Source organism: Temnothorax longispinosus, chromosome 2, assembly GCF_030848805.1.
Source record: "Temnothorax longispinosus isolate EJ_2023e chromosome 2, Tlon_JGU_v1, whole genome shotgun sequence".
In the NCBI taxonomy this organism is placed as follows: Eukaryota; Metazoa; Arthropoda; class Insecta; order Hymenoptera; family Formicidae; genus Temnothorax; species Temnothorax longispinosus.
In genome coordinates, this window is record NC_092359.1 from 17,688,747 (window position 1) to 17,708,767 (window position 20,021).

At 39.2% G+C, this 20,021-nt stretch overlaps 3 protein-coding genes across 4 annotated transcripts; 2 read left to right on the forward strand and 1 right to left on the reverse strand.

Moving 5' to 3' along the window:
* Positions 1-156: 156 nt before the first annotated feature.
* Cdc16 (cell division cycle protein 16) lies at positions 157-3,750 on the forward strand. The gene is made up of 10 exons (XM_071769618.1): positions 157-400; positions 475-627; positions 746-910; positions 1,051-1,210; positions 1,288-1,540; positions 1,615-1,694; positions 1,765-1,854; positions 2,011-2,320; positions 2,450-2,805; positions 3,164-3,750. The coding sequence occupies exons 1-10, from the start codon at positions 296-298 to the stop codon at positions 3,475-3,477; spliced, it is 1,986 nt and encodes a 661-aa protein (XP_071625719.1). The 5' UTR covers positions 157-295; the 3' UTR covers positions 3,478-3,750.
* A 388-nt stretch (positions 3,751-4,138) lies between these two features.
* Positions 4,139-14,195, forward strand: Orb (polyadenylation element binding protein orb). 2 transcript variants are annotated; one of them, XM_071769615.1, is made up of 12 exons: positions 4,139-4,611; positions 7,287-7,614; positions 8,075-8,220; positions 9,829-10,091; positions 10,403-10,520; positions 10,611-10,935; positions 11,353-11,582; positions 11,689-11,781; positions 11,866-12,031; positions 12,127-12,253; positions 12,484-12,566; positions 12,735-14,195. In XM_071769615.1, the coding sequence occupies exons 1-12, from the start codon at positions 4,591-4,593 to the stop codon at positions 13,052-13,054; spliced, it is 2,220 nt and encodes a 739-aa protein (XP_071625716.1). In that variant the 5' UTR covers positions 4,139-4,590; the 3' UTR covers positions 13,055-14,195. The 2 variants fall into 2 exon arrangements, with proteins under 2 accessions (XP_071625716.1, XP_071625717.1); XM_071769616.1 differs by having other exon boundaries at positions 4,142-4,611; positions 10,391-10,520; positions 12,127-12,254; positions 12,486-12,566; positions 12,735-13,049.
* Positions 14,196-15,670: 1,475 nt separating this feature from the next.
* Pex11c (Peroxin 11c) lies at positions 15,671-18,648 on the reverse strand. Its single transcript, XM_071769630.1, has 5 exons — positions 18,217-18,648; positions 17,494-17,806; positions 17,154-17,332; positions 16,929-16,997; positions 15,671-16,786 (listed from the first exon to the last, which is right to left on the reverse strand). The coding sequence occupies exons 2-5, from the start codon at positions 17,722-17,724 to the stop codon at positions 16,579-16,581; spliced, it is 687 nt and encodes a 228-aa protein (XP_071625731.1). The 5' UTR covers positions 17,725-17,806; positions 18,217-18,648; the 3' UTR covers positions 15,671-16,578.
* Between the last annotated feature and the right edge of the window lie 1,373 nt (positions 18,649-20,021).

Below are 20,021 nucleotides of genomic sequence, written 5' to 3' on the forward strand. Positions count from 1 at the left end.
TAAGAAATTGACCAATCACAGTCTATTATTCTCCTTGCGGTCGAAGAATAATGAACTGTGATTGGTCAATTTCTTACGACTCTTGTGACTGCGACTCATTGTAGATGGCCCTTTACATCACGTGGCTATGTACTACCTCTGTCTCTACCCTCTCTTTGTTTACGAAAGGCTGCACGGAAGGTGCGCGGGGGCCATGAGGTGCGTCGTGTATGTAAATCGCGTGATCGACGCGCCTGGATCGCTCTGAGGATTAATTTTAACCTATCTTAACTTACGTACAAAATTAGGGTTAAACATGTCACATCGTGATACTGATAATAACAGTATGCACAGCTTGCTGGACGAGAAGATTATTGACCTGGAAAATTGTAGAAAACTAGTGAAATCATACATTGACCTGGTGAGCATCTTCAGGGTAAAATCGCCGTACCTGCCATCGCAACCTTAAAACCCGTTGTAACCTTTACCTTTCAGCACCTGTACAGTGCCGCCTTGTTCTGGGCTGACAAAGTGGTCTCACTGAGCAATGAGGACCCAAAGGATGTGTGCACTCTGGCGCAATGTATGTATCTCATGAAGCAGTATCATCGTGCTGCGCATCTCATAAAGAGATATGGATTGGAGAAGGTAATTTTAATAACCTCTCATCTCCCCTATATGATACACAGACGCTTTTTCTCGTTTCGCGATACGTTGGTCTTTACATCTAATTTGTGATGAATTAAATAATAATTTATTGATACAGAGCGACGTAATGTGCCATTACCTAACTGTGAGGTGCCTGCTGGAAGCAAAGGAATATAACGACGCACTTCAAGTAATTAATGAATCTGAAATATGCACAAACATAACGCAAGCAGGTATCACCTTCGCTGATCGCACTGACATTTTTCAGGATGCTCCAAAAAACGTATGAGTACATTTATATCTATACATATATGTGTATTTATAACAATGTCATACATAAATTTGTATTATGTCATCCCAATCACTATATAGTTATATTGCTATGTTAGAATTTAAAAGAATTAACATACAATATTTTTACAGGTTCAGAGCTCAATATTATACGTGAAAGGAAGGGTATATGAAGCTATGGATAATAGAGCAGTGGCGACCGAGTGCTATAAGCAAGCCTTACAGTGCGACGTTTATTCATACGAAGCATTTGAAGCCTTGGTGCAAAATCAGATGCTTTCAGCTTCCGAAGGTATATTGATTCTGTCAAATATGGAAAAATTTTCTTAAATATTTGTTAAATACGTATATACATAATTGTTAACTTAGAGCGAGAACTGTTGGAATCCTTACCATTTACCGAACAATGTACGAAAGGCGAAGCGGAACTCTTGCGACTGTTGTACGATAGTAAATTAAAGAAATATCAAGAACCGAACACGAAACAGTCGTTAATTACATGTAGCGTAATGGGGATTTGCGTCGCCGACAGATTAGCGGACAATTTGGACATGGAAGTCGCAAAAGCTGAGAGATTATATTACAACTGTGATTATCATCAATGTTTCTCGCTTACAGAGAAGTAGGTATCTATCGAAATGTTGTGTCTCATTCCGTATCTCGTAACAAAATGTAACGTGATATTTCTTATCTTAGAATCTTGAAAAAAGATCCGTACCACAATTCCTGTCTTCCGGTGCACATTGCCTGTTTAGTTGAGCTTAAAAAAACCAACGGTAAGTTTACATTCTGTCGCAATAAAAGAACAATACGAGAACTCGTTAATAATGAAACTTTATTCCTTAGCTCTGTTTTATCTGGCGCACAGATTGGTCGATTTATACCCGGAAATGGCCTTAGCATGGTTTGCAGTAGGATGCTATTATTATACTATTGGTAAGTGTTTATTGTTTAATAAATATTTTTTAGACTAAACAAGATTATACGTTAATTGAAAGATATTAAATTCAAAATATTTCATGAGATTAGATTTGTAAATTAAAAGAAAATGTTTAAAATTACTCAATAATACATATTTCCGTTGCACTGTAGGCAAAAGTGATCAAGCAAGAAGGTACTTGGCAAAGGCTACCGCACTGGACAGATTGTTTGGTCCCGCTTGGTTAGCATACGGACATTCCTTCGCGGTTGAAAATGAACACGATCAAGCTATGGCTGCTTATTTTAAAGCGTCGCAATTAATGAAAGGTTGCCATCTTCCGCTTTTATATATCGGATTAGAATGCGGTTTGACGAATAATCTAAAACTGGCTGACAAGTTCTTTCAACAAGCTCAAGGAATAGCACCGAACGATCCCTTCGTGATACACGAAATGGGCGTTATATGTTTTTATAATTTAGAGTAAGTATATTATCTCGGTATTCAGTTTTCTCCTGCTTCTCATTTATATTTGTAATACAAAGATTACAAATCTCTGTTTGCTCTATTTACCAATAAATTATCACTGAGAATTATTCCTGTTAAATACAGTTACAAAAATGCAGAACGATTATTTAAGGAAGCTATGAAAAGCATTCAAGGCGACCTAAGGAACGTGATTCTACCCAGTAAGTGGGAGGCGCTACTGAATAATCTGGGCCATACTTGTAGAAAAATGAAAAAATACGAAGAGGCACTAGAATACCATCAACAGGCGCTAGTCTTAGATCCCCTGAACCCATCGACTTACTCGTCGATCGGATTTATTCACGCGCTAATGGGGAACATCCAGGAAGCAGTGGATGCTTTCCACAGGGCGCTCGGTCTAAGGAGGGACGACACATTTACCGCGACCATGTTGGGTTACGTTATGGAGCAACTGATTGATGAGGCACCCCCATATCCTGGTACGTATACAATTGAATTGGTATTACAGAAAGAATAATATTAAAAGAGGGAAAAACTATCAGTTGTGTGCATAGAAAATTTATTTTTAAATTTGGTACAATATTTCGTCAGGAAAAACTAATTAACACTCCTGAATCTTTGCGAAATGACAATTTAACTGTCTCTTTTGTAGTGATCGATTTAATTTTTACGCGTTATACTCCAGAAAATTTATTTAAAATTATATTTCATTACACGCCGCAATTTATGCTAAAATCGTGAAATTTGCAAATTTTTCAGAGCACCTACGGAGATACCGAAATATACATCTGAGGAAAGTGAATTACGCTAACATCGTTAAATTTGCAAATTTTTCAGATGCACCTACGGAGATACCGAAATATAAATTTGAGGAAAGTGAAGTCAGATTGTCTGAGGATAGCGAAGTTAGACTGTCTGTGGAGAATTCCAGCAACGTGGGCAGCAGCAGCACGAGTGGTCAAAATATCGATAAATTAAGAGTGAATCTGTTCTCTGGAAGCTGGGGAGAGAATTCCGGCAAAGGAGAAGCCAGTACGCCCGGAAAGCTGGAGCAGCCAACGCGAGACGTGCTAGTCGTTAATTATTCGAACGGCGATAGTTCCGAAGTTGAAATGTTAGATTCTTCGACCGCACATATAGAATATAATTAGCTTGCAAACTTCTTTTCAATCGGGATAAAAATAATGGTGATTTTTTTTTTCACCGAGCTGTGGCTTTGTTTAAGATATATTCAGTGTAGCAAAATGATTGTAAATAGCGTGTATATATTTTTTCCTTTTTATATGTACTCTAATTTTGATACACCTTATAAAGTCACACGAGCTTCTCGTGGGAAGATATTATACTCCGTTGGTATCGCATCAGTCTGTAACAATTTGTTAGCTTAAAATAAAGAGGGCGAGGGTGATTCTAATAGTCAAGAATCAGTTATAAGTAATTTTTATATAGGGAAGGCGTTTTTTTCGCGTATCTTATTTTGTCTCAAATAAAAAATTTCTTTTTTCCCTAGATCTTTTTAGTCTTTTTTTTTTATATAAAAGCGGTCTCGAAGGAACGTGTGTGTGTATGTGTGTGTGTGTGTGGGGGGAAGAGAGAAAAGACGCGAGAAAAGAGTGTGAGAAGAAAATAAAGCGTTTATTTTAATATTTTAGGGCAAGCCTTCTAAGAGATTAATAAATAAATAAATAAAAACGAAGAAAATAGGAAAAGACGATATGAGAGAAAATAAAATTAGAAAACAGAGTTGGAGAAGCGGTAGAGTGGTCGAGGGTGAGAGGAGGGAAAGAACGGGGGGCGGGCGGAGATCTTTAAGTTGAACTCGCGGCGGGGTGGGTGGTGCAGTATGTGGAAGAGGGGGCGTTCCGTTTCCGCCGTGCGTAGTGTCATCGGCAATAAGTCGGCGAACGGAGACCAAGATTTTCTCGTTTATCGAGGGAAACGGCGGTCGAGGGCAGCGAGAATTCGCGCGGCTCGTTAAAATCTCCCACCGCGATCTCGAGAAACCACCCCCTCGCCCTCGCCGCCGCCGCCGTCGTCGCCGGTCGCCTTCGTCACTCGGCACTCGCGCGTAACTTCTCGCGGAGCGCGCAGCGCGTGAAGTTTGCCGCTTAATCACACGTTGTTGTTAGTGGCGGACGGGATCGAGTCGGCTTCCACTCGCTCGTGTCCCTCGAGACCCGTGCGGGAGCGAGCCGCGTCGAGGTGACTCCTGAACATCGCCCATCCTCGAGGCTTCCTCTCGCGACGGGACGCTCTCCGCGGACATGCCCACGCTGATGCAACCGGTAAGTTTCGTCTCGCCCGTTCGGCGTTCGGGGCTCTCGAGGGATTGTCGCGACGGGGAGGACGCGGGATCGCGATTAATCTCCGTCCGGAGTCCGGATTAACGCCGTGGTGACTCCGAGGACTCGAGAGTCGCGCTGCACCTCCAGTGATTCCAGTTAGATCCGTCCGCTCTTTACATCGCGCGTGAAAGTACGCGAATATTAATATATTACGGTATTACACAACTACGTGCGAGAAAGCAGAGGGGAAATTTTTGAGACGAAGTCGCGACATTTTGGAAATTGAAAGCGGGAAAGGAGCCTCGAATCCCGGATTCCGCGCTCGGTGGTGCTCGGCGGTCCCGACGATTTCTTTCCGTGCCTCGCCGATTCCGGGCGCTCAGTCTTCAATGCGCCCGGAATGCTCCCCGCTTTGCTAACTCGATCGGTCGCGCCGCCGGGCCGGATGTGCCCGATACACGTCGCGAAGGAATGTCCCGCGTCGCGCGAAAACGTAAATAAACACGGCGAGACATGCCAGAGCCGATTGGTACGCGCGAAAATTCCCCCGTCCGATCGTATTATCCGTAACGCGCTGTCTAAGAGTCAGGCTTCGAGGAAGACTCGGATCCCCTCGCCGACGGCTGACGGCCGACCGCGGCGACCGGGCCGACGGTCTTACGGGGCGCGAGGGAGGGCGCGATCCCGAATCCCGTGGGGCCGCGCGACGAGAATCCGGGTCGGTCGCGGTCGGTCGATCCTCAATCCTCAACCTCATTCCCCGGCGAGGGATGAGGAGCCGCGCGATCTCGCGCGGCTTTCGATGGTAAACACGTGCCCCGCATTGCGATATACCGCCTCGACCGAATTCCGCGAAATTCCGATTCACCGGGAATTAGGCGGATTATCCGAGCGCGTCGGATAAATCTCCGTGTCGAGTTGTCTCGCCCGTGTATCGTTAATCGTCGACCTCGACGATGAACGAAGCAGCAAACAGCCCGCTTTCGGAGCACCTCGAATCTCCCCCGAATCTCATTTCGAAAATCGGAGAAACCGCGTAATATTCGTTTCGCAATTATTCGTATCGTCAGAAGTCAGAAAGCTTAATTACTTCGGCCAGAAGGTGGAGAATTTGAATAACTTTAAACGCACGCCCTCCCCCCCTCTCAAGCGGTTGGGGAATATTTCCGATCAACGAGAAACTACTCTGCGATTGTAATTAATTATAAAATAATTTCTTATATTTATAATTCTCTTTCTCTCCTTTTCTTTTTCTTCCTCCCTTTTTTCCTCCGCTATAAATTACATCGCGGAAAAAAAAGATTAGCTACTATAGCTAAAATAGTCGTAATATATGGATAACTAACATTTTTTGCAGCGAGAACAAAAGATTTTGCTACTATTGTTAAACTATAGCTCTTGCTGCAAAAAATATTGTTTATCCATATTTTACGACTAAATTTAGCTAAATTTTTTTCCTATTTGCCCACCTCGCAGCGATTGACCTGAGCTACAATTGCGAAAGTGGGTATACTCGTTAATCGTGAACGCAGAACGGAGTAATATCCCGGAGGAGAACAGATTCCTCGCGATTCCGTGCGCGGGCGACGCGGCGAGGTACGCGACGACGACGCAAGGGATTGATCGACCGTCGACGGTTTACTCGGGTGAAAGCCGAAATTCTGAGAAAAGCTGCGGAATGTATTTTCCGGGCGCCTCCCCCACCCCCCTGTAAAGAAGAATTTTTGCTTTTTTTCGCGAATTCCACAAACGCGTCGCGTGCCGCCGCACCGCGCGCTGGGAGCGCTGCGTCCTTCAGGGGGAAGCTCTGTTTTCGACGCGCCGCGTAGTCCGCCGGCGTCGCTCGTACTGTTCGCACGCTGGAGAAAGATCTGCGAGGCACGTCCGATTTCCGGTAGGTAAAGCGAGGGCCGGTCTCTTCCACCCTTAATCTTAACGATCGCGAAGATCTCGTGAAAGCGGGCGGGCTGGGGCGCGATAAACCGGGAACGCCGCGATATTCCGATATTCTTCGATGTAAATGTATATATATATATATATTCGAGACACCCGGAGAGTCTTCTGTTTATAAACTAGGCTGCTAGACCTATATATTGAATCGCTTGTACGTCAATCGCGTGTAATTCGGGATATCTGCTCCATCCAGCTGAAAGCCGGGAAGCCGAGAGTTTATGGGGAGCCGGTATAGTTTTTGAGTTCCAAACGGTGGTCGGATCGCTCCGGAAAGCGACGAGCGAGGGACTTTCGATAATTGCGCGTTTCTATAGGAATCCAACTTTTGGCCGCGTGAAGTATACGATTGCGGTTTCCTTCGATTTGTCGCGCGTCGAACTTATACGACGAATTTATACTTTCTTTGGGAAATCAGCTTTGTGCGCGTCCAGTTTCCAATCGCGTACTCGGCTTTGCCGCCACGTATCACTTTTACTACTTGAACGATAAAAGTCTCCGATTCTTTCACAGATTTGATTACTTGAAACTGCTCGCAGGCTTTCTCTGTTATTTATTTTTTTTTTTATAATTTAACGCGTTAAGAAATATTCGCTCCGAATCGGGCGGAGGAATGAGAATCCCTCTCTCCGGAATATCGAAACGGGAATATTATCTAGAATTGTGTTATTCGGGACACGCGGGGCAGTGACCGAGTAGTGAACGTCGATTTTCGATTTTTGCAGTCCGACATCTCACTGGTGAGCGACGAGGTCGACGAGACGGACGTCGGATTCGAGCGAGGCGTACCGATGCATCATCAGGATCCGCTGCACCACCAGGATGCGACGCAGAGCCGGGAGCGCAGCAAGTTGCTGCTGCGCAAGCTGAGCCAGACCTGCGAGCGGGAGCGCGGCAAGGAGCGCGAACAGGAACGCGAGAGGCTGCACCAGTTGCAGTCGATCAACAATCTGCTGCTCGACCTACCGACACCTCCGTCGCCGTCGCACCTCCCAACTTTCTCGCAGGACGTCTCCTCCTCGTCCCAGTCGGACAAGAACGCCAGTACCGACGGTAAGACGGCGGCGCACTTTGCCCCGTTTCTCGCGAGTTTTATTTGAACCGGGTTAATGGGGGCTAACGATTTGTCGATGATGAAGTAAAATTGTCGGGGACCTCGAAGAATCTTTTAGAAACCTAGAGATCATTTTTGAGAAGTCTTAACTCCGAGGGATCTCCGGAGCCTTCCTGGCTCCTGATGCTTGTATCTCATTATCATTGAGATAAAAAAACAATGTGGTATGAAAACCCCACGAGATGATTCCAAGTCGAGTAATCCGGTAGTCGGTAGTTCTACTAAATAATGATCCAATTTAATTATACGGGCAAAAATAAACTATGGAATTATTTATTGATTGACAATTTACTCGTAAAAAATGATCGGCTCGAACACAAGTTCAAATTGTCTTTGTTTCCACATTTCTTTTCACGCGATTGAAGTAATCAAGGGTGCTAATCACTCTCTTTCCCACAGGCGACAGCGCGATCTCGGATATGTTCGGGCTGGGCTTGCCTCGAGGATCCCTGATGGGAAACCAATCGACGATCGGCTCCTCCTATCGTAACTATCAATATGGCAATTACGACCAAACGCAGGGATCCTCTTCACAACAACATGAGGTAAAGTCGCGCACGCCGATCTACTCCTTCAGATTTGTTTTAGCGTAAGAGTTTGTTAAAAGTACCGAAAAGCTTGTTTATGGCGACGAATTTGAGTGATGCTTGAATTGAGAACGCAATACACGACAAAGTTATTTAACGCGGTTTTTATTACAACCGGATAATAGTATTAGAGTAGGTGGATCACAGTAGGAGTCAATGTAACTGGCGCATCGTGATAAGACGTATTATCATTGAGATACAAACCACGCAACGTGGTATGAAAACTTCGCGAGATGACATAATCCGGTAATCGACAAATGATGATCCAATTTAATTATACCGACAAAAATAAACTAGAGGATTATTTATTGATTGATAAATAAAAATCAAATAAATTTGCTTTATTTATTACGAACAGAAATATCGAGCACAAATTTTTTCGTGTGAGAGAAAGAGAGATATATATGTTCGCTTAGTTTTATAATATTTTATATTACTTCGTTGCATTTTATTTCACATTGATAATGTCTCGCGAGGATTATACTACCACTCCGGCGCTATTTTACTAGCTAAAATTGCTTCCCGCTATGAAATAAGAATACATTCGACTCGACAACGATTTGATAAAAAAAAACGCGACTACGATGATAACTTCGGTGAATTGCAAATTTTACGTGGAGAATGGCGATAAAGATGATAAATGCAACATAAAGCATATTGAGTAACATAGAGGCATTTACTCGTCGGTGCAATAACCCGAACAATGAACATCCCTATTGGAATAACTCCAACTACCTTGTCTCATTCTTTTTCTCCGATTTTAGTATCTAACTGATGCTTGTATTATACCGTATTATATATCATACGGATATCATTAAACTAACATGTTTTTCTCTCAACAATTTATTTCGTGGCAAACCCGCGATCAATTTTTTCCTTATTTGTCATTTATTTCTTTGGCTATGACGTACATCAAATATTTGAATACTTCAAAATCGGGTCTTCATTCATAACGACTTAAATAAAATGTACGGTGCGCTAAGACAATCTCGACGGTCGAGAATTCGTTGTCCCGAGCCAAACGGCTCTATTAGAACCCACGTCGTTTTGCCTTCTTTTAATCCGAGCCGACGCAAAATTGCTGCCATTTCAAAAGATCGCACTCTTCTCTCGCACTAGTCGCGTAATATTGTGTTTCAATTTGGACGTGTTCCAAGTACTCCGAAACACATGTGCGCGGAGAACATTCTTCATCTCTTCCTGTTATCTTTTCGAAAAGCAAAGTCCGACATGCTGCTTAACCGAGATACGAAATTCTAGATTCGATGAGCCCAATTCAATTCGATTCCCCGCGCCACTCTTGTCGTCACTTGTTATAAGTTAGCGTAACACATTAATCTTTGTATTCCCGTGGCGCCGAGATCTCTGAACGCATCGAAGCGTTATCGATTTTTCATCTTACGGTGGTCGCGAGAAGTACAATTTGCCTGGATGAATAAAGAGATACAGGAATGAAAGAATAGAGGATGAGTAAAGAATTACTTTGGACGACGATTCTCTCCTTATCTTGTCGATATTATGACTTGACCTCGATGTGTAATTACCGTATCAATTGTGTGTGCACAGTGTCATCGGAATCACGGCTTCTGCTCAAATACCTCAGGTCTGGATATTCCGAGCTCACCGAATTCGATGACCACTCCCGGCAGTCCGAGCACACCCGGCAGCTTCACATCGGATCCTTACAGTTACTCGTCCACTGCCAGTAATAGCACGAACACGCCGTCCTCACCAACTGGCCGACCGTCATTCCAATACCCGGGCTCTTCGTCATCGCCCACTGATTCGTATTTCGGCCGTCCTATACGAGGCTGCTCTACACCATACAGGTAACTACAGAATCGGGCAACTAAGGATGAAGCCTATCAAGTCTAATAATGTAAAATAAAATTTACAAAATAGCATTTCTTCAAATATATTTTAATTAGTATTGAATTTTATTATTTGCTACTTTTATACAAATTGATAGATCTGATCAATTCTATTCTACTCTATTACCTATATTAAATTAATATATATGTGCACAATTGAATTAATTACATGTATGTAAAATACTGCTAAAATTTGATGAGTGATTATTGAATTCCTATATATTTCGTGTGTCCCATAAGTGGTGATTTATTGATAGTGATTGTGGCAGCCCAACATTAGAGTTCTCTCATCTTCTGGGATGTAACGGCTCGCGTTCCAACTCACCAGCAGACTCGGAGACAAGCGGTATTGGTAGCGCGGATGGCTCTTTATCCGACATAATAATGGTGAGAGTGTTTCTCCCACGTGAATATATTTCATTGCCTGAATTATTGCACCGCTCTCTAAACATTTCTATCGAAAACGCTTGTTTGTAGAATTGTTTGTCGCTGAATTCCTCGTCGAATTCTTGCTTCCCGCCGTCCCTGGACTCCATAATGTCGAAGACAAACACGTGCCCGAGCAACAGGACGGCGTTCGAGCGTATAGCTGTAAAAAAATACTTATCGTCGTTACAACAGAACTCAACGAGCTCGCATTATTACCAGCATCATCACGGACTCGGGCAAAATCGCAGCAATTTTCTCAATTCTCTCTTGAGTCATGAGAAAAATTGCTGTACCGGTCTTGGAAACGCCGCGCGTAGATTGGCCCAACCAGTGTCGCTTGATCGGGTAGCGAGATCCCACCGAAATGCCGCTGGTGCGTATCGACATATAGTATATATATATATATATAATATATATATATATATATATATATCTGTATAAGAGATTGTCGCAGTTATCTCATTGTCTCTTATTATGGTTATTTATATATCACTATATATTACAATAAATTATCTAAATAATTTATACTAAAGTGGTATAAATTTGCATTTGTGTTCCACTAACAAGATGTTTTTTGAATTTAAAGGAAATTTTTCTTTGATAAAATCGCAATATCAATCTTTGAATTTTAAGCTAAGAACGATGAGCTTTCACGAACAAAGTTTTAAGACTATTAAATCTTCAAGAATTTCACTTTGTACAAAATTTCAGACTTTAGTTTTTTTTTTGTTAACATATTAATTAGATAAATGATAAATTAGTTTGAGGTATATTGATCTGTTTATTTCAGCACATTGTTATCCAACGTGCACATGGAGCGGTTTTCTGCCTCAAAGTACCGAGGAGCCAGTCGCTTACTCTCCCAAGGTTTTTCTAGGAGGTGTACCGTGGGATGTCACAGAAGCTATCCTGATTTCAACATTTAAACAATTTGGGCCGGTTCGCGTAGAGTGGCCTGCAAAAGCACCGTCCGCTCAGCCGAAAGGATACGCTTATATTATATTTGAATCAGAGAAACAGGTATATATTAATTAACATTCATATATTGAGTATTGATTTGATAAGTATTTGTTATACAAAGTAAATTTTTCTCAAATAATACAAAGATTATATAAATTATTTTCAGGTCAGGGCAATGTTGTCTTGTTGCACCCACGATATTACCAATGGAAGAAGATGGTATTATAAAATTATATCCAAGCGTTCAAAGCCGAAAGATGTACGTCAATTCATAACGTTGTACATATATCCGGAAAAATTATCCTCAAGACTAAAGTCTCGCAATTATGTTTTACTATTTCAGGTACAAGTGATTCCATGGATTCTCGAGAATAGCAACTACATCAAATCTTCATCACAGAGACTCGATGCACACAAAACGGTATTTGTTGGCGCGCTACACGGAATGCTAACGGCCGCAGGATTGGCGAAAGTCATGGATGACCTTTTCCATGGAGTTATTTATGCAGGTAATTATTTTTTTTATATTTATTAAATATTTTACTTTTAATCTCTATCTTTCCCTCGCACATGCGCACATTAAAAAAAAAATATATTGTTTCAGGTATCGACACGGATAAGTATAAATATCCAATAGGGTCCGGCCGTGTTACATTCAGTACGAAACAATCGTATTTTAAAGCGATCACCGCTTCATTTATAGAAATTAAGACTGACAAATTTACAAAAAAGGTACGTTGGGTAAAATCATGTATGATTAAAGTGATTGACTTAGGGCCAATTTCACCAACCACAGTTAGCTTAACCGATGGTTAAAGTTAACAGAATTGACCAATAGAAATAAATCCACCCTGCTTTCTATTGGTCAATCCTGCTAACTTTAACCGTCGGTTAAGCTAACTGTGGTTGGTGAAATTGGCCCTTAAGATAAAGCTTATATATGTATATATCTTTGTATTGCAGGTACAAGTCGATCCGTACATCGAGGAATCAATATGCTCCGTATGCGTTGTGCAACAAGGGCATTATTTCTGCCGCGATGTGGTACGGAAACATTTTAATTTCTATGTAGTTTTATTTCACGCAGAATTCTAGTTCCTCACAAGCGGCTTCACTTTTAGCATAATGTTATTTGTGATAGCTTACAGTCTTTTTTTTCTACAACCCACTTCTTTACGCATATGTTAAATTCCATATGGATTTGTTTTTCAGGCATGCTTCCGATACTTTTGCCGCAGCTGCTGGCAATGGCAACACTCCGTGGAGTCTATGTCACATCACACACCTCTGACGCGGAACTCAAAGACGAATCAAGTGATAGGATTGAATCCGAATTTCGGAATGAACAACTGTCCCCGTATGTCAAATGCGACGATGATGTAAAGGAGGCGACGTGCGAAAAGATCTTGTACGCGCGGCGCTTATACGCGGCCGGTAAAATTGCTTTTTGTTCGCGCGGCCGTCGTCTTCCTTCTCCTTTTTGTTCCTTTTTGACTCTACCGGTTAAACCGACGTTGCGCCGCCCGATTTAGAACATCGGGTAACAGGGTGCAGACTTAGTTTTTATCGCGTAGCCGCGGACAGCTTAGGACTAGTCCGACGATACGGGGACACGCCGATTCATACCGCCGATTTGAGCTTGCGAACGCGCAACGATTGGTTCATTATCGTTACCGTGCGTGCGAAAGGACAATATGAATATTGAAAATCGTGTTTGTTCCAAAAGAAGTTCCTATTGCGAACGCAGTTTTTACTACGTTCGAGAAAAAACGATATACTTTTATTTAGTACGAGTTTCACTTGGAGAGACAGGTTCTCTTATAGATTTTTTTTTATTGCTAAATAATACTATCGTGCCAAAACAGTAGATGCTAGATTATACCCGGGATCGTGCATTACGCACAATGTACACACACGTGTATACACATTTTTTTTTTCGTTAGAGTCGTGAGAGTTGTATTGTGGGCTTTCACAGTGACAATAATTTTTTACGCGAAACGATAGGGCTCCGTTATGGCAATTTTGAGCTGGGCTCAATGAAACACGTAGAATTCTCAGGAAATCTATGATAGCATCGCCATCATAATGCGTTTATCGTGTTAAAAAATATTACGCTTAATTATGTATTGTTACGATAATGCTAGAAGAGATTATTCTGAAGTGGCGAGATAATAATTATGCGATAATTATTTGTCATTGCTACACTGCGCGTGTGATCCGAATAGTAATGTGATATAACGGGAGACTTACCGTGGATGTACCGTGTAACTCGCCGGTCGTTCTTCCATTACGATACTTGTCAATAACGTTAAACATTGTTAATTTTACGTTAGATTACAATGTATCTCTACATTTGGTTGCGGTGTAACGCAAACGCGTGTTGCGTTATTGACTGCGATCGACTGGATTTTTGTATTATTAGCCGAGGCGAGCGGCTGTCACAGGTATTTCGCTCACATGGACTGTTTAACGGTTGACGAAATGGAGAAGTACATGGTCTACGATTCTGGCGCGGATTGTAGGAGAATTGAGTCGTTTTTATTTTTTTTCTTTTTTTTTCTTACTATGTACAATTGTGTTGCACCTCTTCTTTGAATAAGGTTCATCCTTCATTCACGTTTTTCCCGTTTTGATACGATTTTGTTGAATTAAAAAACCAGATTTTTGCAGATATCCGATGCTTGTTTTTATTTTTTATTTGTCATTCCATTTTTGTATTCACCAATAACTCTCTTTCAGCTTTGTCGGTGATAAATGCTATTGAGACAGTATTGAAAATACGTTCTTAAAGTTGAATATATTATTTCCTTATCCATATCATCATTTACAAACTATAATTTTAACTGATTAAGCTAATAAAAATCGACTTAAAAAGGAATCAACCTAAGTAAATATGTCAATTTTATTTTAATCTTTTTATATTGATAACCAACCAACAAATGTTTATTGCAAAGCTGAAACAATCTTACAGCAACCTGCTTTTTACTCATGTTTCGCATTCTTGTGCATTAATTTGTTTATTTTTACGTTACAATGATATCTAGTCTTGAGTTTTATTATGCGCATATTCATTTTAGCGGTGAATGACGGTGAAACACTAGGTTGTTAAGAAAAAGTAATGTCGATAGAAGTAAAAGCGATATATTCAGCCTGCAAGTGCACAATATATGACAATGCATCGCTAAAAGAATTCAAAACTGTCTATTCGAATGATGATAATGAACTTACATTCGCAGTTAGAGACATGAAGTTAATATTCTCTGAAAAATATTTGTGGATGATTTCTATTATATATCCCGTTATATATAAATATATATCACTGTCTATACTTCACAAATGATAATGTGGTTGCTACATATATAAGCAATTATTGAAGAAAAGTGCTTTACAAAATACATCGATACAAATATTATATATACGTATATACTCAAAGCGCTTCAGATATATTTCAAAGACACCTTTAATCTACAAATTACTCTATACAACAGCAGTATTATCGATTCCACATTCGATATGCAATTTTATCGGAGAGAAATTTTAATTGTCTACACTACTACAGCATGCTGTTTGAAAAGATTTTCAATAAGTCGTGCCTTTTAACGTAACCCTCATAGATTTGTTTACATGGCAAATATAAATTATTTTTTAAGCTATGTATAATAACTTACAGTGTGCGCATATAATGTTAAGCTTTTAACGAGATTAGGCCAAGAGTTTCACTCCATTGATCGGATTGGAATATATATATAGTTTATTCAATTAGATACTTATTAAAAGGTATTCTTCTTGAATAAACTAAATAAAATCGAGAGAGAGAGAGCCGTTCAATATTGATGTAACTGAGCTTCGATTAGTAAACCATGGTGTGACGCTAGATCGCATCATGGATCAGTCCAAAGTATTTCAGTTTAAGTTCAAATGAGAAGTGCCTCTCCTATATATTTTAGCTTTTATTAATAATGTTCAAGAGTTAACATTACAATGGTTGTGTACACAACGTATAAAATAACAAGTTTTACGACACTGTACCATGCGTAAAGCAGATAATTCGAAAACAGTTAACAAAGCTTCATCTGAATATAATATAAGATACTTATATCCAATTTTTAAATCTCATTCGTGGTTCGTATTTAACCCTAAATGTTTCCGGTCGTGATATTATCGTACATACGATATTTACGAAAAAGTTGAATTTAAATTAGTTTAAAACTAATTAATCATTGTTTTAAGTGTTATAATTACAAAGTTTTACTTTTTTCTGTGATGCAATTTATCACTGGCAGCTGTGCACTCTTACAGCGTTATTTAATAAAAGCCTTATGATAAGGCTTTTTAAAAAAAAGTTCAACAATGGCCTTTATTTATACAAACGGTTTTTAACAAAAATAGAATAATTTATTATTAGATAAGTACGGTAATAATGATGAAATTCCTTTGCCGTCCCATTGAACTTCTGTTATGTACACGTTACTGGAACTAATAAAACATCTTTTTACAGACATGCATGTATTAATGTACTCGTAAACAGGAAATTTCTTTTTATTTCGGGACGCGATATGAAAAAAATTAAAAGTGCGAACTGTCCAACTTGCGTTAGTGAACAATTATCATCTTGAGAGATCATCAAAACTATTAAAAAATACATATCTCGATATATTTTTCTTCTGTAACATTTTTTTATTTAATATTGCCAATGCATGTACAACGCAGTTATCCATAATATATACAATACATTATATACAATATTACATATATACAATATTCATGAGCAATGATCGTAATTATTTTTTATAAATCGTAACAAAAAATAAAATAGCAAATTAATAGAAGATATATTCTATATTCTAGATTTAGGATCTGAATCTGGTAAAAGTTTAGGTAAGCAATTACAAGGAATAAGCGCGCCAGTGGAAGCACATCTTAAAAAGTCTGCAAGAAGCCGCAGAGGCTTTCAGAAATTTGCAAGACAATTATTATGAAGATAATATATATATACACACACAATCACCCACACTTTAACGATAAGACCTTTCTCCGATAATCATTAGAAATATTTTTAACTTTTTATTTGCCGGCTAAGAGCTTGATAAAGCCCAATTAACGACGATATTGTACCAAGTGCTCCAACGTGCCACGTTTTTAAACGGCCTCCCCAAAGTACTCCCGGAGGTAAATAACTGATCGCATAAGAAATATCCAGCACAGTGCGCGTGCATGTCAATAGCGCATTTTGCCGTTGCTCGTTGAGGCCTTTCAACACGGTTCTATATTCGAACAGAAAGAAACAAATGTGTTAAGCTTGTTCTTACTGTTCTTACTTGTTTTCACTTGTTCTTTCTTTTGAGATAGTAACATTAAAAATAATATTTAAAATTATCATGAAAACTGTGATAATAAGATACTTACCGCTTACTAGGATCACTTCTTTCCAATTCTATTTTGTATTTTTGAAGCTTTCGTAATAGTCTCAGCGATCTGAAATAATGATTGAATATTTTACGTTTTTTTTTTTAAACAAGTTTACAATAGGATATTAATTATTTATGAGACGTTGTTTTTTGACACAAAATAATGCACTCCTCAACAGTTATAGAAATATTTACAAGACTGTAAAACGCTATTTTCGCTTACTTCAGTAAGGACAGGTGTAGAGAAACTATCCAAAACCAAGTTGTAGCAAGATCCCATTTGTCATTATTGATCGACACTATATTATGCTGGCCAGCCCAAGCAATGGTCTCTATGGGAGAATAAATAACGTCTACTACATTTTGTATCACTTGGCTCCATCTAATCAACCAGTCAGGTTCCTATTATTAGATTACATATGAAATTTAAATGGCTCTAGAAAAATAAGGCAATACGTTATATAATATTCTTCGGGTAGAACTGGTCAGAAATTTCAGCGGTAACGTTCTATTTTAATTTTAAACTGCGACATAATTAATTTATGTTAAACTAATAGGAATACCTGCTTCCCCCATCCGTATGTCATCACGCAGTGAAGCGTCGGAAGGTCATCTAGCAAACGCAACATCACTCTGCACTCGCTCATCTGGCTCCCAAAGGTCTTGAGCTTCTTCTCGGTATTCTTGGACGATGTACATACGGTGAGTAGCTTTGCAGTATAAGAGAGAGTTCTCAACATCTTGTCTCTGCCGGAATAGGTTTCCAAATAATCGCTCGTAAGCGGTAGAGCCATTTCTGTTCCTTATTTATTGGCAAATGAAAGAATCGAGGTACCAATAACAATTTGCAGCGTTGGCTGTCAGTTATTCAGTTCACTGCAACAAAAATTGTAAGACATATGCCATAATTAGTTTAGCTGGTTCAGCATATGTTTATGCTAGAATAAAATTAAATACTCCATCTATTGGAGCAAATATCAGAAAAAAATTAGAAGATATTAAAACTCTTAGTTCTGTTCGATATAAAAGCATTTAAGTAAAGGATTGTAATAAACCACTTTTAAAGGCAATATTTTCAGACAAAATCGATTAAGATGACAACTGTTACAATAGATAACTTCGTAACAGGTATCGCAAGATTACAGGTGTGTAACAAAGAATTACTTTCATTCTTGTATGACGTGTAAGAGCACCACGCACGTAATTTTCTTGTGTTTTATTTGACAAAATAAGACTAAAGACTGAATAAGAGACTGTTCTATTTCTAGACAAACAATTCTACGTACCTGGGAAGGAGTCTTCTCCTTTTCTACTATCTGATTCCCGACAAAATGTGCGCAGTCACGCTCAGACGTAATCGGACTGTTAAGCAATTACTTTTATTACGGCATATGTTACAGAGCATGCAGTTCGTGCAGTTTATCTCGGCGGTCTCAGCCTGTCAGACGAGGGAAAGTCTTGGTGGTTTGCACAGAATCAACGTCATCGCCATCGGTCAGTCCGCCTATGAGTTCGTCGTGAACCGGTTGTCCCGCACACAAATGCATCGGTTAACGCCGAGTCGAAGATAATTTTCATCTATATATCTAAGTAGTACTAGGGAAGACTGAAAGCAGTCGAGTCATGCCAGTGATCTACGATCTACTGAATAACTGAATACTGAAACTGAATACTGATTTCTGAAACATTCTGAAATTATGCTGATTCGCAGCGCCATCATATCTATTTCATCGTGGACGTGGACGTAGAAACTATATAGCGACTTTTCGAGATGGTAAAATAATGTTATTTGGTTTATCTACATATATTAATATTTATCTCTGATGATATGTATTTGAGAACTCAAATTTTCGCACCCGTGGACTTAAAATTCTTTAGAAATTCTTTTACAAGAAGTGCCATTTTTAGTTTATTATATTTTTTTTAATATTATTTTTTATTTATTTTATATTATGGGAGTTTAAATTTTAGCGGTTTTGCAAAGTACCGACGATCGACGTCGGTAATTACAAACAATGTCGATAATTACAGATAAAGTAATCAGCTACCTTACCGACACTGTTATTTTGAGAACAAAAATTTAAATGATCAAAAATCGATACATATACACAAAAAAGATATAAAGATAAAATATATTTTGTTTATAAAAGTATTGAACTTATTAATTAAAGAAAATCGCAATCTGTTAGAAGCTCCTTGCGCGGCTCAGACTAAAAGTATTGTACGTTTTCATTATTTATAAAGATTCATATAGTTTATAGTTCACGTATATATACTCTTTCGCTCCGTGAAGAAAATCACTATTGGGCTTTCAACATAAAAACAAAGTATATTATTTTTATAATTTGAACTATTTTTATCAAGATTTTTATAAAATATAGCATAATATATTCCTTATTGTATGATAAAAGATAAAATATTGTTTGCAGTACTTTAAACTCATTTATTTATATTAGTCCCGCTTTATACGCATAATTTTCGACCGAAGAGGAATTGTCAGATTTAAGCGGGGAGCACACACTTCTGTGGGTGCGTTCCACTTATCGCTCGCAACGCTCGTGGAATCATTTCATCCTTGTTGTTTGTCAAATGTTAAACAAGGACGAAATGATGCTCGCGAGCATTGTGAGCGATAAGTGGAACCCAGCCTGTATAACGCATAATGCGTAAGCATAAGAAAATTGATTGGTCCATACACATGTGCATAAGAAAATAGACCAATCAATTTCCTTATGCTTACGCATTATGCGTTATGCAAAAGTGTTTGCTCCCCGCTTTAAACGTATCGTATCTGTATATGTATAGCTATATTTTTCCTTTAAGAAAATAATCTCCTTTCAATTATACGTGACACTCAATTGTCTATTTTTTTATTCCATTCTAGTTCCTGCTTTAGACAAACTCATAATAATTAAAAATCTTTTTGAATTTTTTATTTCAGACTACCAGAATGGGTGCATTCATGGGCACCGTTTTTTTGCCATGTATTTGATAGGGTTTAATTAATATTTATATTCATTAATTCAGCTTCAAAAAATATTTTTTATGTTCTCTAAAGATAATAAAATATATACATAAAAAGCTGATATTA

What these genes read in the sequence shown, in the direction of transcription:
- Cdc16 (XM_071769618.1), top strand. Translation starts at nt 296, where the DNA reads ATGTCACATCGTGATACTGATAATAACAGTATGCACAGCTTGCTGGAC. An exon ending in GATGCTTTCAGCTTCCGAAG is followed by an intron (nt 1,211 to 1,287) that starts GTATATTGATTC and finishes TTGTTAACTTAG; the next exon opens with AGCGAGAACTGTTGGAATCC. An exon ending in TGAGGCACCCCCATATCCTG is followed by an intron (nt 2,806 to 3,163) that starts GTACGTATACAA and finishes CAAATTTTTCAG; the next exon opens with ATGCACCTACGGAGATACCG.
- Orb (XM_071769615.1), top strand. Translation starts at nt 4,591, where the DNA reads ATGCCCACGCTGATGCAACCG. An exon ending in CCTCTTCACAACAACATGAG is followed by an intron (nt 8,221 to 9,828) that starts GTAAAGTCGCGC and finishes GTGTGTGCACAG; the next exon opens with TGTCATCGGAATCACGGCTT. An exon ending in GGCTGCTCTACACCATACAG is followed by an intron (nt 10,092 to 10,402) that starts GTAACTACAGAA and finishes TGATTGTGGCAG; the next exon opens with CCCAACATTAGAGTTCTCTC.
- Pex11c (XM_071769630.1), bottom strand. Translation starts at nt 17,724, where the DNA reads ATGGCTCTACCGCTTACGAGCGATTATTTGGAAACCTATTCCGGCAGA. An exon ending in CATACGGATGGGGGAAGCAG is followed by an intron (nt 17,333 to 17,493) that starts GTATTCCTATTA and finishes ATCTAATAATAG; the next exon opens with GAACCTGACTGGTTGATTAG. An exon ending in CTACACCTGTCCTTACTGAA is followed by an intron (nt 16,998 to 17,153) that starts GTAAGCGAAAAT and finishes TCATTATTTCAG; the next exon opens with ATCGCTGAGACTATTACGAA.